The sequence below is a fragment of the Ctenocephalides felis genome, unplaced genomic scaffold (assembly GCF_003426905.1).
Source record: "Ctenocephalides felis isolate EL2017-DRISC unplaced genomic scaffold, ASM342690v1 CF-g0.4_SCAFFOLD_01886, whole genome shotgun sequence".
Classification (NCBI taxonomy): domain Eukaryota; kingdom Metazoa; phylum Arthropoda; class Insecta; order Siphonaptera; family Pulicidae; genus Ctenocephalides; species Ctenocephalides felis.
The window spans coordinates 124,827,007-124,844,048 of record NW_020538040.1 but is presented as its reverse complement, the minus strand read 5'-3'; the positions used below and the strand labels follow the sequence as shown (position 1 = coordinate 124,844,048).

Genomic DNA, 17,042 nt, shown 5'->3' with positions numbered 1-17,042 from the left:
TACTTGACACATGATTTCCAAAAATATACCAAATTGAATACATTATCGTAATAATATTTTAAAATTGTATCTATTTTTTCAGGATTAGATAAATCTGATATTTCATTGAATGAAAAAGCGCGCCTAAGCTTTTGCAAAGGTTTGTATGAAGATGCTCTTAGGCGTGCTGAATTGTCCAATGACGAATTATGTGCGAAAAAAATAATCGATTATGTATTGAATGATGTGAACAGAATTTTGAGCGCTAAAAGAAAATTTCCTGATTTTTCTATTAAACGAAAATGAGATAGTTAAATGTACATATTTTTATCATTAAGTGTTATACTCAACTGTGAATGGATTATATAATAAATTGAATAACTACATTAGGTATCAATTATTTAAATATATATTTTTATAAATACTTTATAATCTTAGAGTAAATTTACTAGTGGCCTCTCTGTATTACAATGAAAAAATCTTATTCCGATACCTGTCACATTTGCTAAAGCAACCGCATAGAAAAGTGTCAAAAAAGTAAAAATACAAAAAATTAAAAAAAAAAATAGTAAAATGAATTAAAAAGTAAATAAAAATCAATATAACAGTTTTTATACTACACACAAGATTAAACAATTATAAATTGAGTATGTATTTTTTGAATAACTCATTTTATTACATTCAATTATAAAATGAACAAACATAACCTATACATATATATGTATATATAAGAAGAGCTTTGAATCATGTTCATAAGCGTATATATATATATATATATATATATATATATATATATATTATATAATCACTTTTTAATTAATTTTTATCAAATTCTTTTATTTAATAAATATATTTCAATATTTTCTGATTACGCTCCTGGCAAACTGGTACGTACGCGGTGAATGTGAAGGGTTTGACTATATGAACTTAGTGGATTACTTGTTACCTCAATCGTTACCTATATTTATTCATCAATAAATTTACTATAATGTAATTAGCACTACATTTGAAACTATTTTTTTATTTAAAACAATTTGAATAATTACATAAATAATCAATAAGCTCATGTACATTTTTGTCACATAAAATGTTAAATCAATCCGCTTCCATTACATATATTATTTCATTATATACATGAACCAGTGCGTAATAATTTATTAAGATATTTAATATATTTATCTATTTTAATTTGTGCTTTTCTTCTCATATTTTATTTAGATTTATTTAATATCTAATAGTTTTATAATGGAAAATATTATCATTAAATTAAGAAAAAAATTCTACATTAATTTTGATCAATGCAAATCATTCGCCAGATTGAAACGGAAACTACCTGCAGACCTCATCTATTCTAGTTAAACTTAATTCTTTTCTTTGCTATATTTTATTCATTTTTTTATTTTTATTATGTTTGTTATTATATTTTAATTATATATGAAATATTTTTTCATATTTTGAAATTTTTTTCTGCGTTAGCTGCGTATAGACGAAATAACGAAGCGCGTAAGCGAAACCCAAAGAAATGCAAACAAAATTTATACTGATGGGCTGATTTTCCCGCACAACAGACCAATGTTATGGCAAGGCCATGTTACATTTTAACTTCAATACATTATGCTACTGAATCATACTGAATACTGGCAAAGTACCATGTATTTGCTGCGCATTCAGGCGTTTTACACATAACCTGCAACGTCATTTGTATGTTATGAAGCTGGGTCAGAAAAACCCTTTTATATAAGATCGTTTTTTTTTTTGACATTTGTGCGGTTTCTAGGTTAGGTTTTCTATCTGACAACACGAGAAAATCGCCCGACTGCTTAGCAACCACATGGTTTTTGTCAATATTTAGTACGGAAAGTTTTTCATAACTAGCCTTGCCATAACATTGGCATGTTGTGCGGGAGAATCGGTTCATTAATATTAAAATCTCCGAAAAATATCTTATAATGTGATGTGAATATGTCAAATGATTATTTTTGTCCGCCAAATGACGTTTTTTTACTTTTTTCATTAAACCTCCGAAACCGCTAGACCTGTCTCACCAAAAATTTAATTGAATGAAATATTTTTTTTAATTAGTTAAATATAACTCTATATTATCTCAAAAACTGAATTATCATTTTTGTCAATCTTTCCCCATATCTTCGAAACGGCTGGACCTGCCTTTCTCAAATAATGATATATAAAAAATGATTACTAAAACTATGGAAAGTGAAGTTTTTTTTCAAAATTGATAAATAACTTGTTTTAAAACGAAGGAATATTCCATAGTGAGTAATATGTTTAATGATTGCTGTTCTGAACCGATTGCAGTGACTAATCCAATATAATGATTGTACTGTTGCAATTTAATCACATTTTTATAATAAACAATAAACAAATTAACAAATTACATACAGCAATTACGAGCTGGATTTCTTATCTTTAGTAAACATTATATTGGCAATAAGAAAAATCGTTCGCTGCATACGACTTAACTGAACGTGCATATGTTTTTCAAATATCCCTTCTTCGGTGACGCACATAGTCCTCGACCGTTCTCGGCTCGGCAATCTGTTGGCTGTTGCGTTGCCGCCATGTTTACGCAGACCGCAGTCAGTCTTGTGTCGCAATACAGTGAAGTTGTTTGAATTCTTGTGTGTAGAATAAAAAACATATTTGAAACGTTCATATAATAAAAAGTGCAACATGTCAGATGAAATGCAAGAAAACGGAACTATTAATGGTGAAGTGCCAGAAATTGAACTTATCATTAAGGTAAGCCTTCGGTTTAATTAGAAATAAATTTACGGGGCGTTACCTATTCTTCTAACTAACCTTTGTATCGTAACTCTCTCGAAGCATTGGATTTGCTCCACAACAAAAACTAATCCAATTAGAATCGATTTGAATTATTTCAATTATTTGTTTGTCGAATGAATTATTCGGATTTTATTAACAGAGCACTTGAATTACATATGTGCCATGCAACAGAGTGTCATAAACGTTTCAGCGAATTTTAAATGCATATAGATACATGTTGTTATAAAATGTCTTGCAAAAAGTACTCGAGTTTTATAGTACAGGACTTGTTATAAAAATATTCTGCATTGATTTTAATTTTTTTTAATAAAATTGACAAATATATTTTATGCGTTAAAATAATTTATATTTTAATTCTATGTTGATATAAATAAATTTTAAAATGTATTTATAATTGCAATTTTTAATAAATTTATTGAAAATTCTAGTATATAAAGTAAATAAAGCTGTATAAAATATTTTACTTATATTTTTAATTAATTTATTTATAGGGCTAAATTACATATAAAATTAGTCAAAGAAAGCGACAAAGAGGAAATGAAAACAAGCGAATAAATAAAAAAAATACAAGTAAAAATTAATAACAAATAAGGAAAAATAAATAAAAAATAATTTTAAAAAATTACAAATTGTAGTTATTGCTCCAATAAGCAATCAACTTTGAAATGGACAAATCATAATTTAATTTAAATATTATTTCATAAGTCAGTTAATTTGTTTTTTTTTAATTATATATATATATATATATATATATATATATATATACGTAATAGTAAATAATTAGAACCTGAGTGATTTGAAATAATTTATTTTTATTATATTACAAAATTTATTATTATTATAAATTACAAACGTAATGATTTCCTTATTCATGAAAAATAGAAAACATAATGTTCACAAAATTTCCAACGATTTCTTCCTATCATGTAACTAAATAGTCTGAAATTAAGTCTTCAATTTTATATTTTTTTATAATTTATTCAAGCAGTTATTAATTATATTAATACTAAAATTTTAATCTTCGTTGACGTTTGTAACAAATTATTATTATTTTTTTAATATTATTCAAGCAATTATTAATTAATCATATTGATTTATATTAAAATTTTAACCTTTAGTGAATATTGGTAGCTACACGCGTTGGACTGTGAGTCCGCATCGAAGAACTTCAAAATTTAATCTAAAATTGATTATAAATTGTTATAAAATTTTCTTTTATAATTGTTCAATATTACTCAAGCAATTTTTAATTAATTTTACTAATTAGCATTAAAAATTTTTAGCCTTCTCTGAATATTTATAACAATTCTACGCTCGCCGGACTGTGAGTCCGAATCAAAAAAACTTCAAAATTTAATCTGAAATTGATTATAAATTATAATGAAATTTTCTTTTATAATTGTTTAATATTACTCAAGCAATTATTAATTAATTTTACTAATTAATATTTTTTTAAGCTATTTTTAACAATACTACGCGCGCCGGGCTGCATTGGAAAAACTTCAAATTTTTAACTTATAAAATCTGGGGATAATTAATAATGGGGGATAATTAATAATGTAAATGGGTATTAGGGATCTTCTATATTTAATCTATATTATTATTAAGATTATCTGAATGTGTAAAAGAACATTTTTCGGGATTTTTGAAGACGGTGCATTAGAATGAAGTATGTATTGTGAATTAGGCTAAATTTGTTCTTCGTGCGGGATGTCAATATTTCCCAAAATAATATGAAATATGGAAAAAAATTGTCTAAAATAATATGGAAAACGTAAAAACTGTATTTGAAATTAATTCTTTTACTAAAAATTCAATTATTGACATCATATTATAAAACGCCGGTATGTTATAATTAAAATGGTATAATTAAAAATATATATTTATATCTATAGCATAAATATTAATTACGCGCACAATCAGTCCAGATTTCAATTTTGAAATATGGGAACTATTTTATTATTATTGTTAATAATTACAAGCATTAATAGTTTAATATTTTTAATTATTATTATTGTATAATTTTGAATTCCATGTTTTTCTAAAACAAATGTTTTTATTTAATTATAAAGTTCTTACTAAAATGTTATCCGTACATCAGCAAATTATATAAAACTATTATCATGCATATCGTATTTATATTTATTCTATGAACTAACTGTTTTGTTTATAAACGTTTAATGTGCACTTTTCTGCTGTTACATTCTTATGCAAAAATATTTTTAGAAACAGACTGAAAATATTATATAAACTCTAATGTATTTATAAATAATACATCCATATGTTTAGACTTATTAAATAATATGTATATAATTATCTTTTTCAAGCAAATCAATTGATTTACTCGAATTGGTAATTAAAACCGTCTAGCCGAAATATGTTTTATTTTTGTAAATTATTTTTAATGATCTATTAAACGTTGTTTGCTAGTTTTATAGTAGGTATGTATAATTAACTGTATACAATTTACTGCAAGCTCTGTTGTCAACCCCTGATTTTTAATTAACATGTTCAACGAAGTTCAAATAGTTGTTTAACTGCTCACTAACCCTTGTTCTCAAACTGCGTAGTTTTGAAGTAACATCTGGGTTCCCCTTTTTAAATAGCGAAGTCTATGGTTCTCAAATATTTTAAGTTATGTTATTTAAAATTGCATGTTTATAAAAGCACTGTCAATATAAATGTCGGTAAAAAAATATATTGCATATTATTATGGCATTACAGTCTTTAGTAAGGGATAGACTCAGGTTATATAAATTGGTTAACTTGTTAAATGATTAACATTACTAAAGATATTGAATTGTTTTTATATTTTAATAACTACATTTTTAAAATATTTTATTGAGCAAAAATTGGCAGAATTATTATCAACTAGTGGGGTGTATGGCATCGTGCCTTAAGGCAATTTGCTGGAACTTCCCGTACCGTAACGAAATGTTCGAGGAATACTGAATGTTTTCAAATAGATTATTATATTATATAATATATTATATAATATATTATATAATATATTATATAATATTATCATTATATTATATATATATTATATTATATAATATTGTAAAATTGTCTAATATTTATAAGAATTATATAAACTGATTTGCAAAGTTGAAATTATTTGTTTAAAGTATATTAGAACTATAGTCAGAATTAAAAATAAAATCTAAATTATTTTCGATATACAAAATAATTTAAAAAAAAATTGAAAAAAAAGTTGAAACTAAAATTTTTTTTCCAAAATCAATTATTTTGTTGAGACAAGCAGAAAGTTCTTTGAATCATTTAAATCGAACGCTTAGTTCTCTCAAAAACTGCCATTTTTTACACATTTAGCTCCGTATCTTTGAAATGGCTGGGCCTGCATTTGCCAATAACTAATAAACACTTCTCCCAATCATTACTAATTGAACGTTTTATAGATCATTCAAATCGGATGTTCCGTTCTCTTAAAAACTCGATTTCTATTTTCTGCACTCTTTGCTCTTTATCTCCTTTATCTATCTGCTTTATCTCTTTATCTAACTGCTGGACCTGCCTTTGCCAAAAACTAATCAGCACATCTCCCTATCAATAGGAATCGAATGTTTTTTGAACCATTCAAATCGGTTGATCCGTGCTCTCGAAATCGTTGACAAAAAATTGTGTTCGCACATACATACACACACACACACAATTTTTTCTGAAGTATACGAAAATGTTCAGAAAGGTAAAAATATATAATAATTTCCATTTACTATTTTTTTGCGATTACTATAACTTTTATCCTACGGGAATTTAAAAACAGTCCTTGCCACGATAATTTGAATGTACTATATGTAAAGTTTGCCAAGAACAATAAAAAAATGTTATATCGTTTTGTTTTGATTCATTGACATTATTGGGTGCATGTTCTTTAATATTTAAATTATCAACTAAAGAAAAAATATCAATGATATTTAGAAAATATATTTTATAATATTAATTACTACTAGCTGGAAGTGAAATATTGTTCCTTATCCAATGTATATATTTATATTTTAATGTATTTTGCTGTATCCCTTGATCAAAAAGCAATGCCTGCAGCCGTCCCTACGTTTCGTTTTCCCTTGCTGGGGGAAGCGGCAACTGGTTTGTTATCATAGGTATCGGCTTGAGAAAATATTATTACGGAACTGGAGAGTATTCTAAGAATTGCAACATACGAATCTTTTTACAAGTGAATGATGAGAAAAATACACAATCATCGCGCTTTGAACTACAAGAATTTATTCAATACTCGTGCCCCGCGGCGCATACAATTTTTATAATCTGATTTCAGAATTAAAGATGCGTTCTTAATTAACAACACTGCACATGTAACTTTCTATTCGACGAAAATAATTGTAGTGACAAACGTGTGCACTGAGAATTTAATAGACCAGGCTTGCAATTTTATATTTTTATACTACATTGCTTTAAGATGTTCCATGGCGTAACGGTTAAGCACACTGCCTCATATGGACAGAGTCGTGAGATTGAACCCCCGCTCTGGATATCAGGTTATCATGCAGTATCAATTTTTACTTAAAAATATAGATCAAAAATATGTTCTAATTAAAAATGGTCTATTTTTGGGATCTGCGGTGTGAAATGACAATGGGAAATCTTTCACACTATTCGCTGAATCGAGTTGGAGTTTAACTCAGCTCACGGACCTGCCAGAGGGCAATTATTACATTACATTAATATGTGTCCTTTGAATATATTATTGATATGAAGCCAAATTGTTGCTAATCTAAGTGTAAAAACTTAAAAAGTGATATTTTTTCTTTAATCACTTTTGGGTTGAATCGCTTTTTTTAACTTCTTGTGTGCGAACGATAAATATCTCTTTTATTTATTTTTTTAACAGCAATCAGAATTATCTAGAATTATTAGACGTAATAGCTAATATATTCGCCAACGTGTTAACCGATGGTTATGAGTGAATGTTGCTGCTGGATTTTCACTCCAAATAATATTGAGATCTAGTAAAAATTTGACATCATGCTGCCTGATGTCGAACTTGGCCGAGCCGAGGTCTGAGACTAGTTGGTGCTAATCCATGTCCGTAGCGATTACGCCACAACTGGGTCCGATAGATAATGCTATTAGTATTTGAAAACTAGCTGTAAGTGGAATTCTGTCTTAAGGCAATTAGGGCATCGTGCCTTAAGGCAAATTGCTGGAACTTCTCGTACCGCAATTCAAAATTTGAGTAATTAAAAATAATCAATAATAATAATCAATAAAAGTTGATCAATGATTTGAAACTTTTAATAGAATTTCGAACCATATTAAATCATTCTATCTTAAATCATTTTGAAATATTTTGGAAATTCTGACCTTTTTTCATAGCAATCGTACTGCTTTAACTGCATAAAAACGAAATATCAAAGCGCGTAAGCGCCGCGTCGCCGCCTAACGCGTGAACATTGGTACGGAAACCATAGGAATGTAAACAAAATTTATACTTATTGTTAAAATCTCTATAAAATATCTGATAATTTGATGTGCATATGTCTAATGTTCATTTTTGACCGCCAAATGGCTCATTTTTTTACTTTTTCCTCCATTTCTCCGAATTCGCTGGACCTGCCTTTCCAAAAATTTGAACAGTTCTTCATTTAGTCAATATAAATAAAATGGTTTTTGAATTATTCAAATCGGACGCTCCATTCTCTTAAAAACTGAGTAACACGTTTTCGGCACTTTTGGCCTAGATCTGCCTTCGCCAAAAACTAATCAGCACGTCTCCTTATCAACACAAATCGAATGTTTTTTGAGTTATTCAAATCGATTGATCCGTGTTCCCGAAATCGTCGACGAAAATTTGTATCCGAACATACATACATACACGCGCACACGCACACACACACACACACACACGCATACATCCATTTTTTTAAGGTATGCCAAAATGTTCAGAAACCTTTAAAACGTCGAGAAATGTAAACATTTTCATTTTCGATTTTTTTGCGATTACTATAACTTGCCCTACGGGAAGTTAATACTTAATTATGTCGATATCTTTTTGATATATTAGTATATTGAGTTATAAAAATATAAATCACATCAATTTATGCTAGTAATTATCCGTTACGTTAAATTTTAAATATTTGTAATTCCTGGAAATCATTAGTAATATGAAAATTTTGTGATAGCATTTTGAAATTCGGTAAACTATATACAAAAACATGCGATCGAATTTTAAAACCAGAATCCGATCTTATACTGGATTATCTTATATTATCTAAACTAATATCTCCCTTCCGCCTTTTTGTATTATAAACCAATAGCAAAAAAGCGGAAGGGAGATATTTAACAACCTAATAACTTAACTTGTGCAGTTTAAGATTTTTGGGAATGTTTACAAACTTATTTTTTTTTGAGACAATAAAAAATTATATTGAATTATCACTTCATCATATTTGAACAAAAAAATAGAACGTCACTATAAAATATCGTGATATGCATTAAATTCAAATATTAATCTTTCAAACGATATTATACAATCTTTGTAAATACATTGAGCTCTCCTGGTATATTTCCATAAGGTTACGCAATTGTACGAAAATTTCTAATATACGTAGAACCATCCGATGATTGTGAACGCGACGTTCTCTGATTTTACTCGACACAATTAATTCTGTTTATCACTGATATCTTATCAATGATTTGATAAATGGGTTTTCTGTTTGGCAGTAAAGGTTTATCAGATAATAGAGCAAAACTCGCTTTATTAAGATTTCAATAATTTATACACTTGCATTTCCAAAATATAATGTTAATAGCTAATTCTTCCCTGAATATTTAAAAAATGTTCATTTTGTTCCAAAGCCAAATTCAAATTAATTCAATTTGTTTCAAAGCATGTTCAAAATTATTTCTTATTTAAATATTTAATCGATTTCTATAACGTAAAATAATATTTAATTTAATTACGTTTTAAATCATTAATACAATTTTTGTCGGCGTTCTTAACATTGCTGGAGAAATTCATTGTTTATGCTATGCTTAACCTCAAGAATTGTTGTCATAAACAAATTGCCATGCACAATAGTAACAGTGCTGATTGAAATTCTTTAGATTAGACGAGCAGACAATTTTAAATGGCCATATGAGCATGTAGGAAAGTAAAAATTAATACACGATGCTCTACGGGAAAAAATTTAGAACTTTTTTATTTTTGTCTTATTGTTAATAAAATTTGATTTAGGGGCCGCCATCAATCACGTGAGATGCACTTGTATTTATTTATTACCTAAATTTAAAAAAAATACGATTTATTTATATACTGAAAATACACGTAATGTTGGGAGGGGGTGTAGTTTGATATAACAGTATGTATCACCAAGAGGGAGGATAGGTCCAAAAAATTAAAAAAATCGATCATGTGATTAATTGACGCTTCGTTATTCGTCGTAGGCCAGTCTTCGTTTTTTTTTACTAACTTGCATATACTAATATATTTACATTTCTGGCTAAATCATAGCCTAACTATAAGTCCGTGAGCTGAGTTCAACTCCAACTCGATTTCAACAAGAATAGTGTGAGAGTGTTCCCAGCCGTTTCACACCACGGTGCCTGAGATGGGCTACTCTCAATTGGAAGCATATTTTTTATCTATATTTTCAAGTGAAAATGAACATCGATACTGCACGATGTCAGGTTGTCCAGAGCGAGACTCGAACTCGCGACCTCATCCACACGAATTAAGGAGCTTAACCATTAAACCATGGAGCACCCATAGTCTAGTCTAGTCTAACTATATGAATTTATTTCTTAGTTTGGTTAGTTTGTGAATGAGAGGCCAAAGATACAAGATTTTTATGTTATTTGATTAGCCTTGTTTATTTTATATTATATTGTACTTTCTTTATATATCCTTCTATACTATCCAATTTTTATTATAAGTGATTCTTTCTTTTTTTTCTTATAACCTTGTATCTTCTTCTAACTTCTAATTCTATTCTATCTGAAATCAACAATTTGAATTCTATTTAATTTCAATCCAACTCCAGGACTCAAACCGAGTATCCTTGGCGTTTGAGTCGGGCATGCTACTGACTGAGCTATTCCCACTTAAAATCTTAGTTAAGACTTTTTTATATCTATTTGAACAGCGGTTATCAGAACTTAAGGGTCCTAGAAGATGTTGTGTTGAATTACGTACAGACTACGTTTGTTATAGATGGCAAATCAGACAGTTGTCTCATCTCTATGTCGTAAATTTTATTATTACAATATTTGTAATAGTGATGACTTATTACTAATGTAGCATTGCTGGGTGGGGGCTATTTTCACTTGAAAATATGTATATTGCTATTTATATATCCAAGTGAAAATCGACATCAAACCTGCTTGACATCAGGCTGCTCGAAGCGGGATCAAACTCTGGGCATCTACGAGCAAGACCTTAGTTGTTTTTTTTTACTTTATTTAACAGCAATCAGAATTTACAAAATTCTATGAGCTATTGTGCTTATGTTTGAACTCACTCACACAGTAAACATACTCACACACAGTCACACACACACACATAAATAAATTGGCTGAACTTTAAAATTTACAATAGGTGCCACTCCATTGAGTGGTCAACTAATCTGATTGAGGTAAATATAAGGGCTGAGTCTGGTCTTTATTGATCAATCTTCAAATCAATTGGAACTTTTCTTTTGAGCCTCCTAGATCGGGGTTCTTGAAGAAGATGTTTAACTATTTCATTGGGATGGGATTCCAACTTCTCAAAATGGCGATGACTGGTACTGGTAATTACATCTTTCACAAATGGTATGTTCAAGTCGTCATGAATAATTTTGTTACTGACATACCATGGAGCGTTTACAATCTGCCTCAGAATTTTTGATTGAGCTCGTTGAATTGAATCAATGTGAGATTTTCTTGCACATCCCCATAATTCCACACCGTAGGTCCATATCGGCTTTATTATTGTTTTATGTATTAGTAGCTTGCTTTCAATAGGTAATTTGGATTTGTTACCTTTGAGCCAGTAGAGTTCCTTAGCTCTATTTTTTACTAGAGCTATTTTTGAAAGTATGGTTTCCAGGTTAGTTTGCTATCTAAAATTATCCCGAGATATTTTGTTGAGTGTTTAACTGGAATTAAGACCTTAGTTAGGATTAAAACTTAGCTCTTTAACTCTCACAATCAGTTGTTTCTAAAGCAGATTCAATTTTATCAAAGAATGCCTTTTGTATTTACCGAAAAGAGATATTTCTATTGATTGCATACTCCACTGTCCACGAAGCATCAATGCGTGCATCTGCCGAGTGTTTATTGTAATTATCAAGATTATTTATCTTGTGCTCTTATTATTTTCTTTTTCTTCTTACACTTGTATTTAATTTCTCTAAGATCGATCGCTTTGTCACGGCTCGATGACCGTACACTAGTAGTAGTAAATACCGTTCATTCATACAAAACTATCATGGTCAGCGGATCGCGGACGCGCCAAGTAGACAACTCGCAGAAAAATTGGGATCGGCGCATTCCTCGAAGCAAGTTCATTTTAGAACAGTCCTCTGCTAGTTCTGGAATTGGATTATTATTAATGGAAAATGCATCCGAGGATATGGAATATTATATTCTTATGTATGTTCACATTTGTATTGTTGCATCCTAATTATTAGACGTTTTATTGCAATCATTGACCGGGTGGCTACTTTTTTTTAGTGCTCTTCTAAATATGACCAGAATTAAAAGTACATAGTGGTGCTTAATATGTGCTTCGAGGGAAATTGAGAAACTTCGGGTAATGCAATTTAAATATTTTAAAAGCTTTAAATTCTTTGGATATTTTTGAAAAACTTAATTTTTTTGAAAAATCTGATTTTTTACATTTTTGAAAATTGTGAATACTTTTGAAAAAATATAAAAAAACACACTTGAAAATTGATGTTTTTGATAATTTTGAAAGCGGCTGAGTTTGTAGCTGTTGTAAAAACGAAATATCGAAGCGCGTAAGCGCCGTCTGTTACACATTATAAATGTTGGTACAAAACCTATAAAAATATAAACAAAATTCGTACTAATTTTAATCAATAAAATATCTGGTATTTTGATAAAGATATGTCTAAAGATCATTTTGGACCGAGAAAACGCATTTTTAACGTTATTTATTAGATCTCTAGAATAAAAAAAATAAAAATTCTTTATTACATCAATATAAGTGAAATGTTTTTTGAATGATTCAAATCGGACGCCCCATTTTCTCAAAAACTAAGTTGCAATTTTTTGCAATTTTTGCTTCGTATCTTTGAAATAGCTGGACCTGCCTTTGCCAATAACTAATCACCATGTCTACCAGTTAATAGGAATAATATATTTTTTAAATCATTCAAATCGGTTGATCCGTGCTCTCGAAATCGTCGACGAAAAATTGTATCCGGACATAAACATGCACACACACATACATTCTTTCTGTCATAATTATAAGAAATGCAACAGTTCTCATTTTCGAATTTTTTTGCGATTATTATAACTTACCCGATGGGAAGTTAATCATCTAATTCTGTCGTTTAGACTTTTGCATATGCATTTTTATTCAAAGTGAGACTTTTTGAATGATCATACTAGAAAATGTGATGCAAATATTCCTATGTGCACATAACTTCTGTCTTTATTCTTAACATTATTATGATTTTATCTCAAGAATAAATAATTTTTTTTTCTATCTTTTTGTATTTATAATTAATTTTTTTTTCTATAATTTTTTATCTATTTATTGTGTTTAAATGTCTATTAATTAAACGATAGTTAGAAACACGGTCCTCGCCGATTCAATTTGAGTCGATTTTTGTCTGAGTCAACTCCTCATTTTGGCATTTTTCCCGACTACCATGAACTAATGGAATCAAGGGCATTTAATAAATAACACGTATGTCTTTTGAACATTGAACTGTAAATGTTATTTCTATATAACCTTGGCCTCGAATTCGTATGTTTATACTTTCATTTTATATTTTAATTATTTTTGTTATACAATTAGTAACTGCATCATCAGTTTGCCGGAAATTAGGAATCAATTACATATTGACCTATGAACACAGTCAAAATATACGTTATTTTTTCAATACGAATGTCATAGTTTTATTCATGTCGACTTCACATACTTTTATTTGGTTTATCCAGTTGTAAGATTATAATGTACAATGAATACACAAGTAATCTCGAGAATGTATATTATTAAAAATGTCATCATTTCTAATATTTTCTGATTCTAGAGAAAAATTTTCATCAGATGTCATATAAAATCTAAATTAAAAAGTAAAGTAAATCTCTTGGTAGTTCCGTTTTTACTGTTTGTAACTGTTCTATGCGTTGCTCAGAAAATTACCCGATAAAAGTTCAATGCCACTCCATTATAATTATCCTTTCGCTTACTGACTCATTATGTAATCAAGTTTGCTGACCGATTTATAGAAAGAAACTTGCTTTTGTTATGTCGTTCTGTCTCACAAATATTTTTAATAATAATAACCTATATTATTTTTTCGTTAGTATGATTTTGTGGCACGTTTCATAGTGAATCGGACTACAGCCGCAAATTCGAAAATTGAGTGTTGAAAATAATATATTTCTGTAAATTGAGAATAATAATGCGTAAATAAAATAAAAATCAAATCTACCTATAAATATATTTTAAGGCATTGAGGATTGCTTTGCAGACATTTGTTACAATTTTCATATATTGCCTAAAACTAACCGTGATTAGGGGACATTGTGTACGGTAGTTACAATCTTCATAACAGCTTAACTATACTGATTTTGAGACAGGGTTCAAAACGAGAAAGAATAATGTATGTTTGTTCAAACCTGTTTCCTAAAAGTAAGTTTTTTATTCAATTTTTTTAATAATGCGACTTGAATTTTTGTCCTTTTTGGATGAATACGAAAATGATAGGTGAAGGAAAATTCAGTATGAGTAAACAAAAATTTCACAAAGATTCTTGTTTAAAAAATTATGTTTTGTTATATTGTTAAATTATATTCATAAGCTTTATTTAATTAATGATGTTGTATTTTGTTACATATTTCTGATAAAAGGAGTCGTTATGAACATTTTTGATGATCATAGCTATTGTTTTTTAACCTATTCACGCCCTCAGGACGGTTGTAACCTCTTATATGATTCCTCTTATATGATTTGATTTCATGACAAATCCATCGTATTTAAGGGCAGTATTTCAATATTCCCGCGTGAAAATATAATATTATTACTATCTGAAAATACCAATGGCAGACGATTATCGCACGGTTAATATAGTTTATCGGCTGCGCAGCAGCTGTGTCCTCCACTTCGGGCTTAGTCAGTCCCCATCTCATGCAGCCCACTGGCGCATGGTCTATAGACAAATATTCAAATTACCGTTTAATTTACTTTTCTCCTAGCTTACTGGTAAATTAACAAAATTATTGCTGATCAAGAAAAAAGTGCCACAACCGTACCCAGTTTACCCTACATGTTCTGGTTCAAATGCATGACCATAAAAAAGGAAAGTGCATTTTATTCCATAAATTAAAATCGCTTGATACATAGTTTTGTAATAAGTTGTCTTTAATATTTATATTCTCGTATCTGAAACCATGAATTTTGGACGCTGTAGGTACTCTTTTAATGATTATCAAAGATAATAAGCAAAAATGTTTTTTTTTTTTATAAATTTCATATATTGCTAATATGTGTATTTATGTATAAATAGATACACATATAGATAGTTAATTATATGTTTGTTGCAATTTTCATCCATGCAATCCGTAACTCTTCTGTATAAATTAACATCGATTACCGATAGTGAACTCTGTGCATGAGTAATCGCCTCGAATGATTTTCTAATACGAGATCGTAACTGGAAAATATACTTCTATCGGTAGCACAACAATATTGATTGTATTCAAACCATCAATCTTGATCTTGTATTGAGAAATCCCGAGTTTCTGCACGATAGATCATAAAATTTTATTAACTTTCTTATATAGAGTGAGGTATTTTAATAGTACTAAATTCGAAATTGAAAATTTTATATCTTTCAGCTTCTCTGATTGTTGTAGACTACTTTGAAAAGTGTTTGTTCAAGTGTGTGTAAACGTTTATATATCTGTATGATCCAGATTCATTGTATATAAATGTATGAATACTGAAGCTTCTTAAATGCTTTTTGAATGATTTGAACAAATCAAGTAATATTCCGTATTATAATTTTATTTTATTTCATTTTATTTTGATAGAATAATCATAATACTATTGAAATAATTTAAATGATATGAACATATGATGGTTAAAAATAATTGAGCTAGTCGTTTCATCCATGGTAAGAAACTGGACAACATTTATCTCAAAATAAGATCTTTTGTCCCGGATTGTTCCGGCTTTTACAAAATTATCTTTGCAATTACTTGATAATAAAACTGCAGCAAACCGTCAAAATTATGAAAATGATATATAAAACGAGTATGCTTATAAGGAATAGTTTTAATAGGCTCTAACATTAGTAATTTCGAACCATCATTTTCAATTTTACGAAAATTATCATTATGAAAACGTGCTTTTTGACTACTTGCTAATTGGCTAATGTGCTAATTTTTATTAAGTTAATTATTTACAAAATTTTATACAAGGCTTAAAAGCGAAAAAATATTGGTCAGTCAGTAATTCTCGTTAAAAAATTGATTCATTTAAAAACTGCTAGTTTAACAAAATAATTTCTAAATTTCTTAAAATTTTATTCTTAATTATAATAGACAAAACGCAGTTCGTATTAAATAGTATTAAAAACAAAAAATAGTATTTAAAGATGTCAGATCAAATTCTTTTCTAAAAAGAATTTAATATTAATTTCTGTTACTTGTCATTTTTTTAAAAAGAAATATTTTTCTTTAGATGTCAACTTCAATCTGTATATGTATTCAATTTCTTTTTTTTATCTATTAATAAAACTTTTAAGAAATTCCATCCCATCAATATCTTCCATTCAACTTTTCATCATTTGTTTTGATTAATAATGTTGCGCCATCATGATGTTCCAATTAATTAATATTAATATAGAATATTCTGGTTTGTCACAAAGCTTCTGTATAATTTGCAGACAACGTCGAATGTGATTTATGCTGATTTTTATTATTCCGTTTAACGACTTCGTTGATATATTCAATTTTTATGTATTCCGGTATTTCGCATTTGCAGTTGTGGGAGAAATGCCTTTTAAGTTATTTTAATAACTTGTTTTGTATTTATTACC

General features: G+C 28.6%; 1 protein-coding gene across 3 annotated transcripts in view; it reads left to right on the top strand.

The window, feature by feature from the left end:
• Nucleotides 1–2,554: 2,554 nt before the first annotated feature.
• Nucleotides 2,555–17,042, top strand: part of LOC113378777 (chloride intracellular channel exc-4-like) — a 134,455-nt gene continuing 119,967 nt past the window's right edge. Inside the window, exon 1 of one of the 3 annotated variants that reach the window (XM_026619371.1) lies at nt 2,555–2,739. In XM_026619371.1, coding sequence (XP_026475156.1) covers nt 2,671–2,739 — 69 coding nt within the window. In that variant the 5' untranslated portion in view covers nt 2,555–2,670. The remainder of the gene's footprint in view (nt 2,740–17,042) is intronic. The other 2 variants (XM_026619372.1, XM_026619370.1) reach the window with 2 other exon arrangements.